The following is a 20,466-nucleotide window of genomic DNA, read 5'->3' on the forward strand; positions in this document are numbered from 1 at the left end:
ACTTTACCAGATTCATTGATTAGCTCTAGTAGTTTTCTGGTAGCATCTTTAGGATTCTCTATGTATAGTATCATGTCATCTGCAAACAGTGACAGCTTTACTTCTTCTTTTCCGATTTGGATTCCTTTTATTTCCTTTTCTTCTCTGATTGCTGTGGCTAAAACTTCCAAAACTATGTTGAATAAGAGTGGTGAGAGTGGGCAGCCTTGTCTTGTTCCTGATCTTAGTGGAAATGCTTTCAGTTTTTCACCATTGAGGATGATGTTTGCTGTGGGCTTGTCATATATGGCCTTTATTATGTTGAGGAAAGTTCCCTCTATGCCTACTTTCTGGAGGCTTTTTATCATAAATGGGTGTTGAATTTTGTCGAAAGCTTTCTCTGCATCTATTGAGATGATCATATGGTTTTTCTCCTTCAATTTGTTAATATGGTTTATCACATTGATAGATTTGTGTATATTGAAGAATCCTTGCATTCCTGGAATAAACCCCACTTGATCATGGTGTATGATCCTTTTAATGTGCTGTTGGATTCTGTTTGCTAGTATTTTGTTGAGGATTTTTGCATCTATGTTCATCAGTGATATTGGCCTGTAGTTTTCTTTCTTTGTGACATCCTTGTCTGGTTTTGGTATCAAGGTGATGGTGGCCTCGTAGAAGGAATTTGGGAGTGTTCCTCCCTCTGCTATATTTTGGAAGAGTTCGAGAAGGATAGGTGTTAGCTCTTCTCTAAACGTTTGATAGAATTCACCTGTGAAGCCATCTGGTCCTGGGCTTTTGTTTGTTGGAAGGTTTTTAATCACAGTTTCAATTTCAGTGCTTGTGATTGGTCTGTTCATATTTTCTATTTCTTCCTGATTCAGTCTTGGCAGGTTGTGCATTTCTAAGAATTTGTCCATTTCTTCCAGATTGTCCATTTTATTGGCATAGAGTTGCTTATAGTAATCTCTCATGATTTTTTTTATTTCTGCAGTGTCAGTTGTTACTTCTCCTTTTTCATTTCTAATTCTATTGATTTGAGTCTTCTCCCTTTTTTTTTCTTGATGAGTCTGGCTAGCGGTTTATCTATTTTGTTTATCTTCTCAAAGAACCAGCTTTTAGTTTTATTGATCTTTGCTATCGTTTCCTTCGTTTCTTTTTCATTTATTTCTGATCTGATTTTTATGATTTCTTTCCTTCTGCTAGCTTTGGGGCTTTTTTGTTCTTCTTTCTCTAATTGCTTGAGGTGCAAGGTTAGGTTGTTTATTCGAGATGTTTCCTGCTTCTTAAGGTGGGCTTGTATTGCTATAAACTTCCCCCTTAGAACTGCTTTTGCTGCATCCCATAGGTTTTGGGTCGTTGTGTCTCCATTGTCATTTGTTTCTAGGTATTTTTTTATTTCCTTTTTGATTTCTTCAGTGATCACTTCATTATTAAGTAGTGTATTGTTTAGCCTCCATGTGTTTGTATATTTTACAGATCTTTTCCTGTAATTGATATCTAGTCTCATGGCGTTGTGGTCAGAAAAGATACTTGATACAATTTCAATTTTCTTAAATTTACCAAGGCTTGATTTGTGACCCAAGATATGATCTATCCTGGAGAATGTTCCATGAGCACTTGAGAAAAATGTGTATTCTGTTGTTTTTGGATGGAGTGTCCTATAAATATCAATTAAGTCCATCTTGTTTAATGTATCATTTAAAGCTTGTGTTTCCTTATTTATTTTCATTTTGGATGATCTGTCCGTGGGTGAAAGTGGGGTGTTAAAGTCCCCTACTATGAATGTGTTACTGTTGATCTCCCCTTTTATGGTTGTTAGTATTTGCCTTATGTATTGAGGTGCTCCTATGTTGGGTGCATAAATATTTACAATTGTTATATCTTCTTCTTGGATCGATCCCTTGATCATTATGTAGTGTCCTTCTTTGTCCCTTTTAATAGTCCTTATTTTAAAGTCTATTTTGTCTGATATGAGAATTGCTACTCCAGCTTTCTTTTGGTTTCCATTTGCATGGAATATCTTTTTCCATCCCCTTACTTTCAGTCTGTATGTGTCTCTAGGTCTGAAGTGGGTCTCTTGTAGACAGCATATATAAGGGTCTTGTTTTTGTATCCATTCAGCCAATCTGTGTCTTTTGGTGGGAGCATTTAGTCCATTTACATTTAAGGTAATTATCGATATGTATGTTCCTATTCCCATTTTCTATATTGTTTTGGGTTCGCTACTATAGGTCGTTTCCTTCTCTTGTGTTTCGTGTCTAGAGAAGTTCCTTTAGCATTTGTTGTAAAGCTGGTTTGGTGGTGCTGAACTCTCTCAGCTTTTGCTTGTCTGTAAAGGTTTTAATTTCTCCATCAAATCTGAATGAGATCCTTGCTGGGTAGAGTAGTCTTGGTTGCAGGCTTTTCTCCTTCATCACTTTCAGTATGTCCTGCCACTCCCTTCTGGCTTGTAGGGTTTCTGCTGAGAGATCAGCTGTTAACCTTATGGGGATTCGCTTGTGTGTTATTTGTTGTTTTTCCCTTGCTGCTTTTAATACGCTTTCTTTGTATTTAATTTTTGACAGTTTGATTAATATGTGTCTTGGCGTGTTTCTCCTTGTATTTATCCTGTATGGGACTCTCTGTGCTTCCTGGACTTGATTAACTATTTCCTTTCCCATATTAGGGAAGTTTTCAACTATAATCTCTTCAAATATTTTCTCAGTCCCTTTCTTTCTTTCTTCTTCTTCTGGAACCCCTATAATTCGAATGTTGGTGCGTTTCATGTTGTCCCAGAGGTCTCTGAGACTGTCCTCAGTTCTTTTCATTCTTTTTTCTTTATTCTGCTCTGCAGTAGTTATTTCCACTACTTTATCTTCCAGGTCACTTATCCGTTCTTCTGCCTCAGTTATTCTGCTATTGATCCTATCTAGAGTGGTTTTAATTTCATTTATTGCATTGTTCATCGTTGCTTGTTTCATCTTTAGTTCTTGTAGGTCCTTGTTAACTGTTTCTTGCATTTTGTCCATTCTACTTCCAAGATTTCGGATCATCCTTACTATCATTATTCTGAATTCTTTTTCAGGTAGATTGCCTATTTCCTCTTCATTTGTTAGGTCTGGTGGGTTTTTATCTTGCTCCTTCATCTGCTGTGTGTTTTTCTGTCTTCTCATTTTGCTTATCTTACTGTGTTTGGGGTCTCCTTTTTGCAGGCTGCACTTTCGTAGTTCCCGTTGTTTTTGATGTCTGTCTCCAGTGGCTAAGGTTGTTTCAGTGGGTTGTGTAGGCTTCCTGGTGGAGGGGACTAGTGCCTGTGTTGTGCTGGATGAGGCTGGATCTTGTCTCTCTAGTGGGCAGGTTCACGTCTGGTGGTGTGTTTTGGGGTGTCTGTGGCCTTATTATGATTTTAGGCAGCCTCTCTGCTAATGGGTGGGGTTGTGTTCCTGTTTTGCTAGTTGTTTGGCATAGGTTGTCCAGCACTGTGGCTTGCTGGTCGTTGAGTGAAGCTGGGTGCTGGTGTTAAGATGGAGGTCTCTGGGAGATTTCCACCGTTTAATATTATGTGGAGCTGGGAGGTCTCTTGTTGACCAGTGTCCTGAAGTTGGCTCTGCTACCTCAGAGGCAGAGCCCTGACTCCTGGCTGGAGCACCAAGAGCCTTTCATCCACACAGCTCAGAATAAAAGGGAGAAAAAGTAGAGAGAATTAGTAGAAGTATGAGTAAAGAAAGAAGGAAAGGAGGAAAGGAAGGAAGGAAGAAAGAAGGAAAGAAAGGAGGGAGGGAGGGAGGAAGGAAGGAAGGAAGGAGGGAAAGAAGGAAAAAAGACAGAAAGAAAGATGATACAGTAAAAATAAAATAAAGTATAATATAGTTATTGAATTAAAAAATATTTAGAAAAAAAAAAAAAGGGACGGATAGAACCTTAGGACAAATGTTGGAAGCAAAGCTATACAGAGAAAATCTTACACAGAAGCATACACATACACCTTCACAAAAAGAGGTAAAGGGGGAAAAATCATAAATCTTGCTCTCAGAGACCACCTCCTCAATTTGGGGTGATTCGTTGTCTAAAGGAGGGAAGGAAGGAAGGAAAGAAAGAAAGAACGAAGGTAAAGTATAATAAAGTTATTACAATTAAACTGTATTATTAAGAAAAAGAATTTTTTAAAAAAAATCATGGACGGATAGAACCCTAGGACAAATGTTGGAAGCAAAGCTATACAGAGAAAATCTTACACAGAAGCATACACATACACGTTCACAAAAAGAGGCAAAGGGGGAAAAATCATAAATCCTGCTCCCAGAGACCACCTCCTCAACCTGGGGTGATTCGCTGTCTAAAGGAGGGAAGGAAGGAAGGAAAGAAAGAAAGAACGAAGGTAAAGTACAATAAGGTTATTACAATTAAAATTAATTATTAAGAAAAAAAATCTTTTTTAAAATAACCATGGACGGATGGACTCCTAGGACAAATGGTGGAAGCAAGAGTAAACAGACAAGATCTCACACAGAAGCATACACGTACACATTCACAAAAAGAGGAAAAGGGAAAAAAAATCATAGATCTCGCTCCTAAATTCCACCTCTTCAATTTGGGATCATTCCTTGTCTATTCAGGTATTCCACAGATGCAGGGTATATCAAGTTGATTGTGGAGCTTTAATCCGCTACTTCTGTGGCTGCTGGGAGAGATTTCCCTTTCTCTTCTTTGTTCTCACAGCTCACAGGAGCTCAGCTTTGGATTTGGCCCTGCCTCTGCGTGTAGGTCGCTGGAGGGCGTCTGTTTTTTCGCTCAGACAGGACGGGGTTAAAGGAGCCGCTGATTCGGGGCCTCCGGCTCACTCAGGCCGGGGGTTGGGGGATGGGGGAAGGAGGGGCACTGCGTGCGGGGCGGGCCTGCGGCGGCAGAGGCCGGCGTGACGTTGCGGCAGAGGCCGGCGTGACGTTGCACCAGCCTGAGGCCCGCCGTGCGTTGTCCCGGGGAAGTTGTCCCTGGATCCCGGGAACCTGGCAGTGGCGGGCTGCACAGGCTCCGCGGAAGAGGGGTGTGGAGAGTGACCTGTGCTCGCACACAGGCCCCTTGGTGGCGGCAGCAGCAGCCTTAGCGTCTCCCGCCCGTCTCTGGGGTCCGCGGTTTTAGCCGCGGCTCGCGCCCGTCTCTGGGGTTTGGGCTTTCAGCCGCGGCTCGCGCCCATCTCTGGGGTTCGCGCTTTTAGCCGCAACTCGCGCCCGTCTCTGGGGTTCGCGCTTTTAGCCGCGGCTCGCGCCCGTCTCTGGAGATCCTTTAAGCAGCGCTCTTAAACCCCTCTCCTCGCGCACCAGGAAACAAAGAGGGAAGAAAAAGTCTCTTGCCTCTTCGGCAGGTGCAGGCTTTTCCCCGAACTCCCTCCCGGCTAGTCGTGGTGCACTAACCCCTTCAGGCTATGTTCAAGCCGCCAACCCCAGTCCTCTCCCTGAGCTCCGTCCAAAACCAAAACCCGAGCCTCAGCTCGCAGCCCCGTCCGCCCCGGCGGGTGAGCAGAGAAGCCTCTCGGGTTGGTGAGTGCTGGTCGGCACCGATCGTCTGTGCAGGAATCTCCCCGCTTTGCCCTCCGCACCCGTTGCTGTGCACTACTCTGCGGTCCCGAAACTCCCCCCTCCGCCTCCCACAGTCTCCTAGTTGGATTTTTTAATTAGAAGCTTTCTATTCTCCCCCTTATTTTTAATTTTTTATATTGATTTTTGGCTGCGTTGGGTCTTCATTGCTGCACGTGAGCTTTCTCTAGTTGAGGCGAGCAGAGGCTACTCTTCGTTGCGGTGTGCGGGCTTCTCATTGTGGTGGCTTCTCTTGTTGCAGAGCACAGGCTCTAGGCACGCGGGCTTCTGTAGTTGTGGCGCACGGGCTTAGTTGCTCCGCGGCATGTGGGATCTTCCCGGACCAAGCTCGAACCCACGTCACTTGCATTGGCAGGTGGATTCTTAACCACTGCGCCACCGGGGAAGTCCCTATTTTTAATTTTTAAAATATCAAAATAGACTCCTGGGTTACTTTTTATTCAAAGTTATATTCCATTTCTGTCATTCTTTGAATGCTCAGCTTGTTCCAGAGTTGACCAGTAGGAATTCCCTCAAGCTACCTCAGCTGTCTTTTTGACATGTCACCATGTCAGAGCGTTTTCACACTTCCTGGCACAATAAGGCGTTCTGCCCTCACCTTGTACTTTACTTGCTCCTGCCTTGAAACCAGGGATTTTTCTAAGGAAACATGATTTCTGTTGGTGGGTAATAGTTTCCAAAATCTGGGCCCTGAGTGTGCTCATTAATATGAAGGATGTCATTGCTTTCAGGCTTTTTCAGAGAACAGAGCTAGGGAACTTCCCTGGAGTTTTTTTTTTTTTCTTAACATTTCAAACTGATACTTTTATTTTTAATCTAACACTGCAGAATTTGTATTCTCTTATTCTGTACTTGTAACTCCCTTCTGTGTTGAGAACCCTGATGCCCAACAGCCTCAAAATACTTACTCATTTGTTTGATTCTAAAATACACACAGATAGTTTTTGAACTGCTACATCGGTGCCGACCAAGAACAGATCTACTAAGTAAAGTCACAAATACAATTTCTTTCCAGTTCTTTTTGTCCTTTGACTGTGTCCCACTGAGCATGTATATTGTCAGAGTATTGTGTTCAAAATGTACTTAGATTTAATGCTTGTTGGTCCATCAGTGTAATGAAATTATCTGTTTGATAGATAGTTGGGCCCATTTGTTTCCACTTTATTCCATTTTGGGGACTTTATCCCCATCCTCATTGACCTCTTCAGGGTTTTGGAGGAAGCCTGGCATCACTATAAATTCAGTCGTGAGAACTGCCTGGAAACCCTGTTGGATTTAATTGCATCTAATCAGCGATAACCATCTTTAACCCGCTCCACTTCTCTCAGACTTCGGACAACCTGCCCGCATCATTCTGGCCACCCCTCTTTGTCTCCATCCTTCTTTCATGCATCCTCTATGTGAGGAGATCCCAACTTCCACTCCTGGTCATCACCCTCCAGTCAGTTTCCCACACAGCAGTTGGACCAGCGTTTTTAAAACACAGATCAGGTTATGATTAAAAGTCTTGCTCGGGGGCTTCCCTGGTGGCGCAGTGGTCGAGAGTCCGCCTGCCGATTCAGGGGACGCGGGTTCGTGCCCCGGTCCGGGAGGATCCCACATGCCGCGGAGGGGCTGGGCCTGTGAGCCGTGGCCGCTGAACCTGCGCGTCCGGAGCCTGTGCTCCGCAACGGGAGAGGCCACAACAGTGAGAGGCCCGCGTACCGCAAAAAAAGAAAACAAAACAAAAGTCTTGCTTGAAATCCCTCAGTGATACCACCTCACACATGTTAGGAAGGCTACTATCAAAAAAACAAAATAACAATTAGTAAGGATGTGGAGAAATTGGAACCCTTGTACACTGTTGGTGAAAATGTAAAATGGTACAGCAACTATGAAAAGTGGTGTGGTGGTTTCTCAGAAAATTAATTACCATATGATCCAGCAATTCCACTTCTAGACATAAACCCAGTAGAACTGAAAGCAGGGTCTCAAAGAGATAATTGTGCACCCACGTTCATAGAAGCGTTTTTCATAGTAGCCAAAAGGTGGAAGCAGTGTAAGTGCCCATGAATACCTAGGACAGATGAACGGATAAACAAAATGTATATACAGACAATGGAATATTACTCAGCTTTAAAAAGGGAGGAAATGCTAACAAATGCTTCAGCATGGATAAACCTTGAGGACATTGTGCTAAGCAAAATAAGCCAATCACAAGACAAATTCTATATGGTAATACGTATGTGAAGTACCTAGAATAGTCAGACTCATAGAGACAGAAAGTAAAATAGTGTTTGCCAGGGACTGGAAGAGGGAAGAATAGGGAATTATTGTTGAATGGGTACAGAGTTTCAGTTTTGTAAGAGGAAGCGTTTTGAAGATAGGTGGTGGTGGTGATAGCACAACAATGTGAATATACTTAATACTACTGAACCGTACACTTAAACTGGTTACAGAGTTGGTAAATTTCTTACAAATTAAATCTAAAAAAGAAACCCCAAACTCTTCAGTGAGTGTTCATTTCTCCAGGGATGAAGAACAAAATCCTTGATGAGGCCTAAAGCCTAGGGCCCAGCCCCTCTAACCTCATCGTTTGCCACTTCCCACTTAGTTCCGGTGTCTCAGCTGTGGTGCCATGTGCCTCCTCCCTCTTCAGAGCTCTCCCCTTGGCCGAGAGTGCTCTCCCCAGCCTCTTCCCACAGCCAACTACACTTCTTCCTTCAGTTTCCATTTAAACATCAGCTCCTCAGAGAAGCCTCCCCTGCTCCCCCCATGTTTGAACCTTTTAAGCATTTAATAAGTGGGTATTTTATGATTAACTGCCTACTAGCCTGTGATCTCCTTGAGGGCAGGATCTGGGTCTTTTTCACACAGTAGACAAAGGAATGAAGGAGTTAAGTGAGGCCAGGCCTGGCCTTGGCAGAGCTGCTTTTCTGGGTGCTGCCCACACCATGACCCTACCTCACCCCTTAAGAGGGTAAAGGGAAGGACACTGAGAGTGTGGTCTCTCTCTTGACTTTTTCATTCTGGAATTCCATTGGGAGAGCAATTGACAAAACCTCTGGAAAAACCCAGGCCTGTACACCAGGCTGGTCATGCTCTTGAGAGCATTTAGTCCCCTCAGCAATACTGAGAGAGAAACGGTGATAATATCTCCCTTTTTTTTTTTTTAATTAACATTTGTTGTTGGAGTTTTGTGTGTGCTTGGGGGGGTGTGTTTTGATTGCTGTAAAATGACATAGTAGGACTACCTCAGAGTGTTCTGAGATGGGATGAGATGTCAGCAGAGTGCTTAGTGCTGGGCCCAGCCCTTCATGAATATGCAAACGGAAAGAAATCTGATCACGAGGAATCTTCTCCATGGAAACTGAGGCTCAGAGAGCTGGGGTATGGATCTCTCTCCTGATCATAAGGCCCTCCCTCTCTCTAGCTTTCTGGCAGCAGCACTGAGCTGCCTGCTTCTGGCCCCCTTCCACCATCTGGCCCTCCTTGTTAGGTCGTCATGGCATGTCATGTCTGTTCTAGGTAGAAATCTGTGCCCCTAGTTGAGCAAACTGATTTGCTAAGGAGTATAAATCTGTTCCTTTCTGTCATGCCTCTACTATGTTAGGATGACAGGCTGTCTCTTGCTACTACCAAAATGGCAGTTCTCCTAAGGCTTAGAAATCATGCGAGAACTTCTCCTTCAGGACTTAGTAGTTTTTTAATCAGACCTGAGTTCTACAGGTAAACCTTTTGCATAGGGAGATCAGGGGGCTTCCACCTGTATCACACACAGTTCATCTGACTGAAAGGAAAGAGGAGTTAGATAACTCCCCGCTACCCAACTTGGTCAGGGAAGCAGCATGGTGTACAAAGTTCTGTGTTCTAAGTAGGAACCTGATCTTTGTAGAGATGTATGGATCACAGGCCCTTAGAACTTCTAAACCATTGCAGGTGTTACACTTTTTAGTCATGGAACTCTTTATTCAAGCACGCATAATATTCCATTGTCTGTATTGACCATATTTTGTTTATCCGTTCATCTGTCCTAGGTATTCATGGCCACTTACATTGCTTCCACCTTTTGGCTACTTTGAATAATGCTTCTTTGAACATGGGTGTACAATTATCTCTTCATGTTCTTTAGGATTCTGGAGGAAAGAGTAGGGACAGCAAATGGAGGTCCTTGTGCCCTATCCACTTGGCTTTCTCCATTGCCCTTCCTGGGGCCAGAGAAGCCCTGAAACCACTGATCTAGTCTAATCTTAGTGATTTTATGGTTATGTAATAAGTGATTTTTTAATTAAACTTTTTATTTTGAGATAACTGTAGACTTACATGCAGTTGTAAGTTGTAAGGTATAATACAGAGAGACTTGTATCCTTTATACATTTTACCTTTATACATTTCACCTCAATTATAACATTGTTTAAAACTACCTTAAATATTAATAGTAAGGATATTGACATTGATACACTGACAGTAAGTATTTCCATTACCACAAGTATACTTCCTGATGCTTTTTTATAGCCAAACCCACTCCCCCTCCCCACCCCTCACCCCCTGGCAACCATCATTTATTCTCCATTTCTAACTTTGTCTTTTTTTTTTTAAATTTTCATTGGAGTATAGTTGATTTACAATGTTGTGTTAGTTTTAAGTGTACACCAAAGTGAATCAGGTATACATGTATATATATACCACTCTTTTTTAGATTCTTTTCCATATAGGTCATTACAGAGTATTGAGTAGAGTTCCCTGTGCTATATATAGTAGGTCCTTATTAGTTATCTGTTTTATATGTAGTAGTGTGTGTATGTCAATCCCAATCTCCTAATTTATCCCTCACCCCGCTGATAACCATAAGTTTGTTTTCTACATGTGTGACTCTACTTCTGCTTTGTAGATAAGTTCATTTGTACCATTTTTTTAGATTCCACATCTAAGTGATATCATATGGTATTTGTCTTTGTCTGACTTACTTCACTCAGTATGACAATCTCTAGGTCCATCCATGTTGCTGCAAATGGCATTATTTCATTCTCTTTTACAGCTGAGTAATATTCTATTGTATACGTGTGCCACATCTTCTTTATCCATTCCTCTGTCGATGGACATTTAGGTTGCTGCCATGTCCTGGCTATTGTGAATAGTGCTGCAGTGAACATAGTGGTGCATGTATCTTTTTGAGTTATGGTTTTCTCTGGATAGATACCCACAGAGGGATTGCTGGATCATATGGTAGCTCTATTTATAGTTTTTTAAGGAAGTTCCATACTGTTCTCCATAGTGGCTATACCAATTTACATTCCCACCAACAGCGTAGGAGGGTTCCCTTTTCTCCACACCCTTTCCAGCATTTATTGTTTGTAGATTTTTTGATAATGGCCATTCTGACCCGTGTGAGGTGATAACCTCATTGTACTTTTGATTTTTGTTTCTGTAATGATTAGTGATGTTGAGCATCTCTTCATGTGCTTTTTAGCCATCTGTGTGTCTTCTTTGGAGAAATGTCTGTTTAGATCTTCCACCCGTTTTTTGATTGAGGTTTTATTTTTGATATTGAACTGCATGAGCTGTTTGTATACTTTGGAGATTAAACCCTTGGTCGTCTAGTCATTTGCAAATATTTTCTCCCATTCTGAGGGTTGTCTTTTTGTTTTGTTTATGATTCCTTTGCTGTGGAAAAGCTTTTAAGTTTAATTAGGTCCTACTTGTTTATTTTTGTTTTTATTTTTATTATGCTAGGAGACAGATCAAAAAAGATCTTGCTGCAATTTATGTCAGAGTGTGTTCTGCCTGTGTTTTCCTCTAAGCGTTTTATAGTATCTGGCCTTACATTTAGGTCTTTATTCCATTTTGAGTTTGTTTTCGTGTATGGTGTTAGGGAGTGTTCAAAAATGTTATATAAATAGAATCATACAGTATGTAACTTTCGGGATTGGCCTTTCTCACTCAGCATAATACCCTTGTGATCCATCTGAGTTGTTGCATGCATCAATGGTTTGTCCCTTTGTCTTGCTGAGTAGTATTTCATGGTATGGTAGGCATGGCATTTCACAGTTTGTTTAACCATTCACTAGTTGAAGGACATCTGAGTTGTTTCATTTTTTGCTATTACGAATAAAAGTGCTATGAACATACATGTACAGGCTTTTGTGTGGATATATTTATTTCTCTACAATAAATGCCAAGAGTTCAAAGGTAATTTTAGTTTTTTAAGAAACTGCCAAACAGTTTTCCATAGTGTCTGTACCATTTTACATATCCACCAGCAGTGTATGAGTGCTAGTTTCTCTGTATCTTCACCAGTTTCTGGTGTTATCGCTATTTTTCATTTTAGTTATTCTGATGTATAGTAGTATTGCATTGTGGTTTCAATTTGCATTTCCCTGATGGCTAATGACAGTTCCTTGTATATTTCAGATGCAATTCCTTTGTTGGATGTTGGTTTATAAATGTTTTCTCCCAGCCTGTAGTTTGTTTTTTCATTCACTAAACAAGGTCTTTTGCAAAGCATAAGTTTTTAATTGATAATAGCTATTTGATAAATTTTTGCTTTTATGGATCAAGCTTTTGGTGTCAAGTGTAAGAACTCTTTGCCTTGTTCTAGATCTCAAAGCTATTCTCCTGTTTTTTTTTTTCTAAATATTTTATAGTTTTATGTTTTACATTTAAGCCTGTGGTCTATTTTAAAGTAATTTTTGTATAAGTTGTGTGGTTTAGGGAGAGGTTCATTTTCTTGCCTGTGGATATCCAGTTGCTCCAACACCATTTGTCATTGAATTGCTTTTGCAACTGTGTCAAAAATCAGTTGTCTGTACTTGTGTTGGTTTATTTCTGGGTTCTCTTTTTTTTTCCATTGATCTTTGTGTCTGTTCTTCTGCCAGTGTCACACAGTATCTATTATTGTAACTATGTATCAGTAGTATACCTGAATATTGAGTAGAGCCATTCAAGATCGCCCAATTCTTCTTTGTCAAGATAGTTTTCACTATTCTTGAGTCTGTGCCTTTCTGTATAAACTTTAGAGTAAACTTCTCTTTGTCCATAAAAAACCTTGCTGGGATTTTGATAGGATTTACATTAAACTTACAGATCATTAAACCTAAAATTGGAAAAGTTGACATTTTTACTATGAATGTGGTATGTCTCTCCATTTATTTAGGTCCTGCTCTGTTTCTTTCATCATCATTTTATAATTTTTAGCATATAGGTCCTGGACATGTGTTTTGTTCTTTTGGGGTGTGAGAGGTGATTATAAATGGTGTTCTGTCCTTGGTTTTGATTTTCAAATGTCCATTGTTAGTATATAGAAATGCAGTTAATTTTTGTGTGTTGATCTTTTATCCTGTCACCTTGCTGAATTCGTAGTGTTCTTGGAGAGGTTTTTTTGGTAAATTCCTTGGGAATTTCAAGGTAGACTGACATGTCATCTGCAAATAGGAGCAGTTTCATTCCTTGTTTTCTAATCTGTGTGCATTTTCTTTGTCTTGCCTTACTGAAGTGGCTGGAACTTCCAATATTATGTTAAATAAGAGTGGTTAGAGAGAACATCCTTACCTTGTTCCCAGTCTTAAAGACAAAGTACTCAGTCTTTCATTACTAAGTATATTGTTAGCTGTAGTTTTTTTGTAGATGCTCTGTATCATGTTGAGGAAGTTCTCTTCTATTCCTGGTTTGTTGAGAGTTTTTATCATGAATGGATTTATCGTGTTGGATTTTGTCAAATACCTTTTCTGTATCAATTGATATAACCATATCATTTTTCTTAGCTTATTGATACGTAGGGATTTGTAACTATTGAACCAGCTTTGCGTACATACAATAAATTCTATGGTATTAATTCTTTTATATATTTTTGAATTTAATTTGTTAATATTTTGTTGAGCATTTTTGCATCCAAGTTCATGAGAAATAGTGGTCTGTAGTTTTTTGTTTGTTTTTTTTAAAAAATTTATTTATTTATTTATTTATGGCTGTGTTGGGTCTTCGTTTCTGTACGTGGGCTTTCTCTAGTTGGGGCAAGCGGGGGCCACTCTTCTTTGCGGTGCACGGGCCTCTCACTGTCGCGGCCTCTCTTGTTGCGGAGCACAAGCTCCAGGTGCGCAGGCTCAGTAGTTGTGGCTCACGGGCCTAGTTGCTCCACAGAATGTGGAATCTTCCCAGACCAGGGCTCGAACCCGTGTCCCCTGCATTGACAGGCAGATTCTCAACCACTGCGCTACCAGGGAAGCCCTGTAGTTTTCTTTTTTTTGGTACTTTGTCTGGATTTGATATCAGCATAATACTGGCCTCATAAAAATGAATTGGAAAATGTTCCCTTCTCTTGTATTTTCTGGAAGTGACTGTAAATTGGTGTTAATTCTTTAAATGTTTGGTAGGCTTCTCCACTGAAATCATGTGGACCTGGATATTTCTTTTGGGGGGTGCTTAAGTAGGAATTGTGTTACTTTAATGGAACTATTCAGATTATCTATTTCATTTTGCCTAAGTTGTTACAGTTTGTGGTTTTTGAAGAATTAGTCTATTCTTAGTTGTTCAATTATGTTGTTATTAGTATTCTCTTATCCTATCAGTGGCAACAAATTTGTTATAATATCCCATTGCATTCTTGATATTGGTGATTTGTGTCTTCTCTCTTTTTATGTTTGCTGCTCTTGCTGGAAGTTTATCAGTTTTGTTCATTTTTTAGAAGAACCAGTTTTTTGTCTTTTTAATTTTCTCTTGTTTTTCTGTTTTCTCATTTATTTATTTTTATTCTTTATTATGTCCTTATTTCTGCTTGCTTTTGGTTTAATTTGCTCTTCTTTTTCTAGGTTCTTGAGGTTAGAATTTAAATTGTTGATTTCTTTCCTCTTTTCCAATGTAAACATTTAGTGCTATAAAGTTTCCTCTCAACACTGTTTAGCTATAATCTCACATAATTTAATATGTTGTACTTTTATTATTATTCAGTACTTTGTATTTTTTTCAAGACTTCCTCTTTGATCCATGGATTATCTAGAATTGTATTGCTTAACACCATGTATTTAGAGATTTCCTTCCGGTTTTGATGCTTAGTATGATTCCATGTGGTCGAGGAACATACTCTGTATGATTTCAGGGTTTTTTTGACATTTATGAGGTTTGCTTTTTTTTTAACTTATTTTTTATTGAAATATAGTTGAATTACAATGTTGTGTTAATTACTGCTGTATGGTAAAGTGATTCAGTTATACATGTATATACATTCTTTGTCATATTCTTTTCCAGTATGGTTTATCACAGGATATTGAATGTAGTTCCCTGTGCTATACAGTAGGACCTTGTTTATTCATTTTATATATACTAGTTTGCATCTGTTAATCCAAACTCCCAATCCAACCCTCTCCCACCTCCCCTCCCCCTTGGCAACCACCAATCTATGTCCCTGATTTATACGGTTTGCTTTTTGACCCCGGATATGGCTCATTTTAAAACACCAGATTTTTAGGAACTCTGTGGAGTCCTGCCCACTCCCTGTTACCTCAGTCTGCCTCAACACTTCAGCTATAGCTCACATTGCTTGTCTCTCACCAGCAGAGAAAAAAGGCCTAGAGCAGCCTTCCAAGGGCCCCTGAGTTAGTGACAGAATTGGACATTAAGCCCTGAGAGCCCTGCCTACTTGGACTAGGAACCTGGTTCATCATCCCCATGGAGACTTTGCCTTCCATGACCCCTCCCATGACATGTGATGAACACATAATGAGGCTGAGGGTGGGGTGGGGTGGGGTGGGCAGGGTACAGAGGAGTAGCCAGTCTAAGCCCTGTGCCCCTACACCCTCACCGCTTTTTAATGGGGTGGTAAACGAGAAGGGGCAACTCAGATGCCTAAGAAGCTTAGGCCCAAATCTCGGAGACAACACCAGGCTGTTACTCCCCTCACCCAGGTCCGCCGGGCAGCCCGTTCCCACCCTTGCAAACAGTCCAAGCGTGACGCCAAGAGCTATCAGCGCCACCGCCGCCATTGCCGCTGCCGCTGCCGCCGCCGCCGAAATACTATACGCAGGGTTGCCAACCAGCTGCAAGCAGTTGACACCTCGTCTCCTTCCTGCAGGGTCTACAAGAAGAGTGAGGAACTTCGGTCTCGTCTTGTGTCTGGGATCATCACACCTATCCATGAACATTGGGTCAAGGCTAGCGAAAGTCCCCACCAGGAGTTTCCCCCTGCCACTGCCAGAGAGGTTGACCCACTCCGGATTCACCCACACCACCCACATACCAGCCGGCAGCCTCCCTGGTGAGTACAGAGCCCACAGTGGCAGCCCATGCCTCTGAAGAAGGAGTCCCAGCCATGACCATCTTGCCACTTGACCCCCCTCTGGCCCCCATGTGTCTTCAACAGAATTGTCAGAGTCTTGGTATATGGAGATAGAAAGTGGAGATGGAAGTGGAGCAGTGAGTTCTTGTACTGCTACTAGTCACCCCAATAATCCAGCATCCTAAGGCTGCCTGCCTCCTTTCTAGAGGCCACACACAGCCTCTGAGTCTGCCGAAGGGTCAGCGCCTCTGAGGCGTGTGTGCAGTCCTCCAGAGTTGCTGCCCAGGTAGTTCAGTTTTTTATTCCAGAGCTCTTTGTATGTGCAGGACCCTGGACCAGGCTTTTGGGGAAAATGTAGAAATACTGGAAGTTCCTGGAGGGAATATGTTCCCAATGTTCCCTTTCTTTGCCTTCCACTTCATTGTAGTCCCCTGATCTCCTTTACAACTTGAAAACTTTGCCAAAACAGCATGAGGTATGAGCAAGTCATATACAAGGTCTTTGCAGATTAGGATGGCAGCGCTTAGGACTGGAGACTTCTGCTCTGATTCTCCCTCAGAGAAGGACCAGGGACACCTTAGTCTCTGGTTGAGATGGCATGTTCCAGTTTGGAGTCCACAGTGTGGTAGTAATGGTGGGGTTGGTGGAGTTGTGGGGGAGGGCTCACTGTGCGGCCATAATAAGCACTCAATAAGTGTTAGCTGCCATTGTTAAAAATGACTCTGTTTTGCAATTATATACCTTTGGTTAATTAAATAAATAGGAAATTTGTTTAATTACTATAATAAGTAATAATTGGCAAGTCTTTGGCAACCTTTGGAAATACTGGGTTCTGTGGGGAGAGTGGAGGGTAATAAAAAGTGGTTGAAAGGTTGGGAACAGCTTGTCTGATCTAACCTCTTTATTTAAGATGACCTGCGTAAGGTCACCAGCCACTAATAAAGAGACAGAGCCAGGGCTGGTGGTCCAGGTGTCCTCACTCCAGCACAGTGCTCTGTTGTGATGCAACCAGAATATGGTGGGAAGATTTAAGGGTAAGCCCTGGACAGCAATCAAATTGGGGGAGACTTTTAGACCTTAAGTAGATAGTAATTCTCAGGTCTCTCAGATTCACTTCCTATTTCAAAACAAATATTCTCTGAAGTCTCCTTCACTGTCTCAAAATGGAATTCATAGATGATCTATGAAACTGTACCAAATGGACAGTTTCAAAAAGGATCAGTAGAAAGTCCTGACTATAATATAAATGAGAAATAAAAAGTGAGTAATTAATAAGATAATATATGTTTCATTGTGTAGATTCCTGAGCATGATTACACTGGAAAAGATAGGCATTTGCACTTGTATATGGAATTATTTTGAATTCGACAGTAACAAAAGCAGGCACGTGCTATGTTATAGTTACATTTCTGGAAAAATTTTTATTGAAACAGTATAAAAATACTTTGTGTTCACATATAAAATGGCCTTAGACTAACTTATGGTAGGTAATTTTATGTAGGCTTTACATCTTTATGAATGTCTAACAAGACTTTGGCAAGTTGTGTAGGATGTAGATTATTCATTATGTGGAGCTCTACTGTGGATTATAGAGCGTGAAGCATCTCTGGTCTTTGCCTATAAATGCTATAAGCACTCTCCAATCACTGTGACAAACAAAAACACCCCCAGGGCTTACACAAAAACACCTCCAGGGCACCTGGAGACTCTGCCATCCTAATTGGGAATCATAGACCTGAATCTGGAATTATGAAGGTAAGAAATCCTAGCCTTGGAAGAATAGAAAGAATGAGAAAATCACCATATTGCAGCTTCTACTGAAATAATGTAGTGACTAGGCACAAATTGTCAATGGTTGCTAAAACCATTAGGTAAAAGATTGATGAGCAACTTTATAATGGATGAATCAGACTGATAGCACCTGAACCCATAGGTCAATCTTAACACTAAAAGTGGGACAGCCAGACTTCGTGAATTCTAATATAATGCAATAGTAGGTTCACAACAACATGAATCTAGATTGAACTCCCAGTTTAAAAGAAGCATGAGAGGTAGAAGAATGAGTTAAAGAGACACATGAGGATACATGGGTTCCAGCCAATGTATGGAACATGAAAAATTTTTACAGGATTAATTGATCTTGGTTTTTTTTCATCAAATAATGGCATGGGGAGAAAAGGGAGAGGGGGATTGTTAATTAGAGTCTTATCAACTAAATCCAGTGTTGGACTTTGTATTGATCTTGATTCAAATAAACTAATTCTAAAATTATTTTTGAGATATTTGGGGAAATTTGAACAGGACCAGGTATTTGATAATGTTACTGCTAATTTTCTTAGGTGACATAATTAAATTCTGGTTATGTTAAAAAAAAAAGAAGTCTTTGTCTATTGTATATATATAATTTTATTAACTGAAATATTTAAGGGTGAAATGATATGTCTGGGATTTGCTTTAAAATAATTTCACCCCCTAAAAGAGTGAGACATTGGGAAATGAGTGTAGGGGAAATAAGAATGGTAGAATATTTTGTTTTTTAATTTATTTATTTTATTTATTTATTTTTGGCTGCTTTGGTTCTTCTTTGCTGTGCGTAGCTTTCTCTAGTTGCAGCGAGCGGGGACTACTCTTCGGTGTGGTGCGTGGGCTTCTCATCATGGTGGCTTCTGTTGTTGCGGAGTACAGTCTCTAGGCACGTGGGCTTCAGTAGTTCTGGCACACAGGCTCAGTAATTGTGGCTCGTGGGCTCAGTAGTTGTGGCTCGCGGGCTCTGGAGCGCAGGCTCAGTAGTTGTGGCGCATGGGCTTAGTTGCTTCACAGCACGTGGGATCTTCCTGGGCCAGGGCTCGAACCTGTGTCCCCTGCATTGGCAGGTGGATTCTTAACCACTGTGCCACCAGGGAAGCCCAGAATGGTAGAATACTGATAATTATTGAAACTGAATGGAAAGGTACATTGGTGTTCATAAATTAGACTTTGTACTATTTTTTGGTCCCTTTGAAAATTTCCTTAATAATGAGTCTTTTATTGATACCAATCCTTCAAAAATTCTTCCAAAAAATAGAAGAGGGGGCTTCTCTGGTGGCGCGGTGGTTGAGAGTCCGCCTGCCGATGCAGGGGACACGGGTTTATGCCCCGGTCCGGGAAGATCCCACATGCCGTGGAGCAGCTAGGCCCGTGAGCCATGGCCGCTGAGCCTGCGCGTCCGGAGCCTATGCTCCACAACGGGAGAGGCCACAACAGTGAGAAGCCCGCGTACCAAAAAAAAAAAAAAATAATAGAAGAGGGAGGAACACATCCCAACTCATTCTGTGAGGCCAGTATTACCCTGATACCAAAACCAAGGACATCACAAGAAAAGTACAAACAAGTAGCCCTTATGAATATAAATGTAAAAATCCTCAACAAAATACTAGCAAAAGAAATCCAGCAACATATAAAAAGGGTTATACACCATGACCAAATGAAACTTATTCCAGGAATGTTTGGTTTAACATCTTAAAATACATCAGTGTAATATACCATATTAATAGAACAGTAGACAAAAAACACATGTTCATCTCAATAGAGAAAAAGCATTTGACAAAATCCAACACCCTTTCATAATAAAAGCATTCAACAATAGAAGGAGACTTTCTCAACTCCCAAAGCACACAGCTAACATCCTACTTAATGGAGAAAGATGGAATGCTTTCCCCGTAAGGTCAGGAACGAGATAAGGATATCTGCTATTGCTACTTTTCTACAACACGGTACTTGAAATTCTAGCCAGCATAATCACTCAAGAAAAAGAAATTAAAGGTATCTTGATTAGAAAGTTAGAAGGAAAGCAGTCTTTATTTGCCAATGACATGGGATCCTGTATATAGAAAATCCTAAGGAATCCTTTTTAAAAACCTTCTAGAGCTAATGAATGAGTTCAGCAGCGTGACATGATATAAGATCAGTAAACAAAAATCAATTGCATTTTCTATACACCAGTAGTGAACAATCTGAAAATGAAATTAAGGAAATAATCTCATTTGTAATAACCCCCAAAGGTATAAAACACTTAAGAATAAACTTAACAAAAGAAGTACAAGACTTATATACTGAAAACTACAAAATGTTGCTGAAAGAAGTAGGAAGATTTAAAGAAAAAGATATCCAGTGTTTCATAGATAGGGAAACAGTATTTGGCAATACTCCCCGAATTGATCTGCATACTCAGTGCAATCCCAATCAAAATCCCAGAGTTTTTTTGTTTGGTATGGGGTAGGGGGGTTGGGGGAGGCTGTGCATGTGGGTTTTTCTGGTAGAAATTGGCAGGCTGATCCCAAAATTCATATGGAAATGCAAGGGAACCAAAATAACTAAAACAATCTTAAAAAAACAAAGTTGGAGGACTCACAGTTCCCAACTTCAAAACTTATTACAAAGCTACAGTAATTAAGACAGTGTGCTATTGGCCTAAGGATATGTAATGCAAGGGAGTAGAATTGAGAGTCCAGAAATAACCCATACATTCATGGGCAATTGATTTCAACAAGGGTGCCAAGACAGTTCATAGGGGAAACAGTAGTCTTTTCAAATGGTGCTGGGACACTGGATATCCACATGAAAACGAATGAAGTTGGACCCATTCTTCAAACTATACACAAAAATTGACTCAAAATGGATCATAGA

The 20,466-nt window shown here is 40.8% G+C and overlaps 1 protein-coding gene across 3 annotated transcripts in view; it reads left to right on the top strand.

Annotated features, from left to right (window-relative positions):
* PSMF1 (proteasome inhibitor subunit 1) overlaps nucleotides 1-20,466 on the top strand; it is a 61,067-nt gene that overhangs the window by 12,089 nt on the left and 28,512 nt on the right. For all 3 annotated transcript variants that reach the window (XM_032605786.1, XM_032605788.1, XM_032605787.1), the window contains exon 4: nucleotides 15,598-15,780. In XM_032605786.1, coding sequence (XP_032461677.1) covers nucleotides 15,598-15,780 — 183 coding nt within the window. The remainder of the gene's footprint in view (nucleotides 1-15,597; nucleotides 15,781-20,466) is intronic.

The sequence above is a fragment of the Phocoena sinus genome, chromosome 15 (assembly GCF_008692025.1).
Source record: "Phocoena sinus isolate mPhoSin1 chromosome 15, mPhoSin1.pri, whole genome shotgun sequence".
NCBI classification, from domain to species: domain Eukaryota; kingdom Metazoa; phylum Chordata; class Mammalia; order Artiodactyla; family Phocoenidae; genus Phocoena; species Phocoena sinus.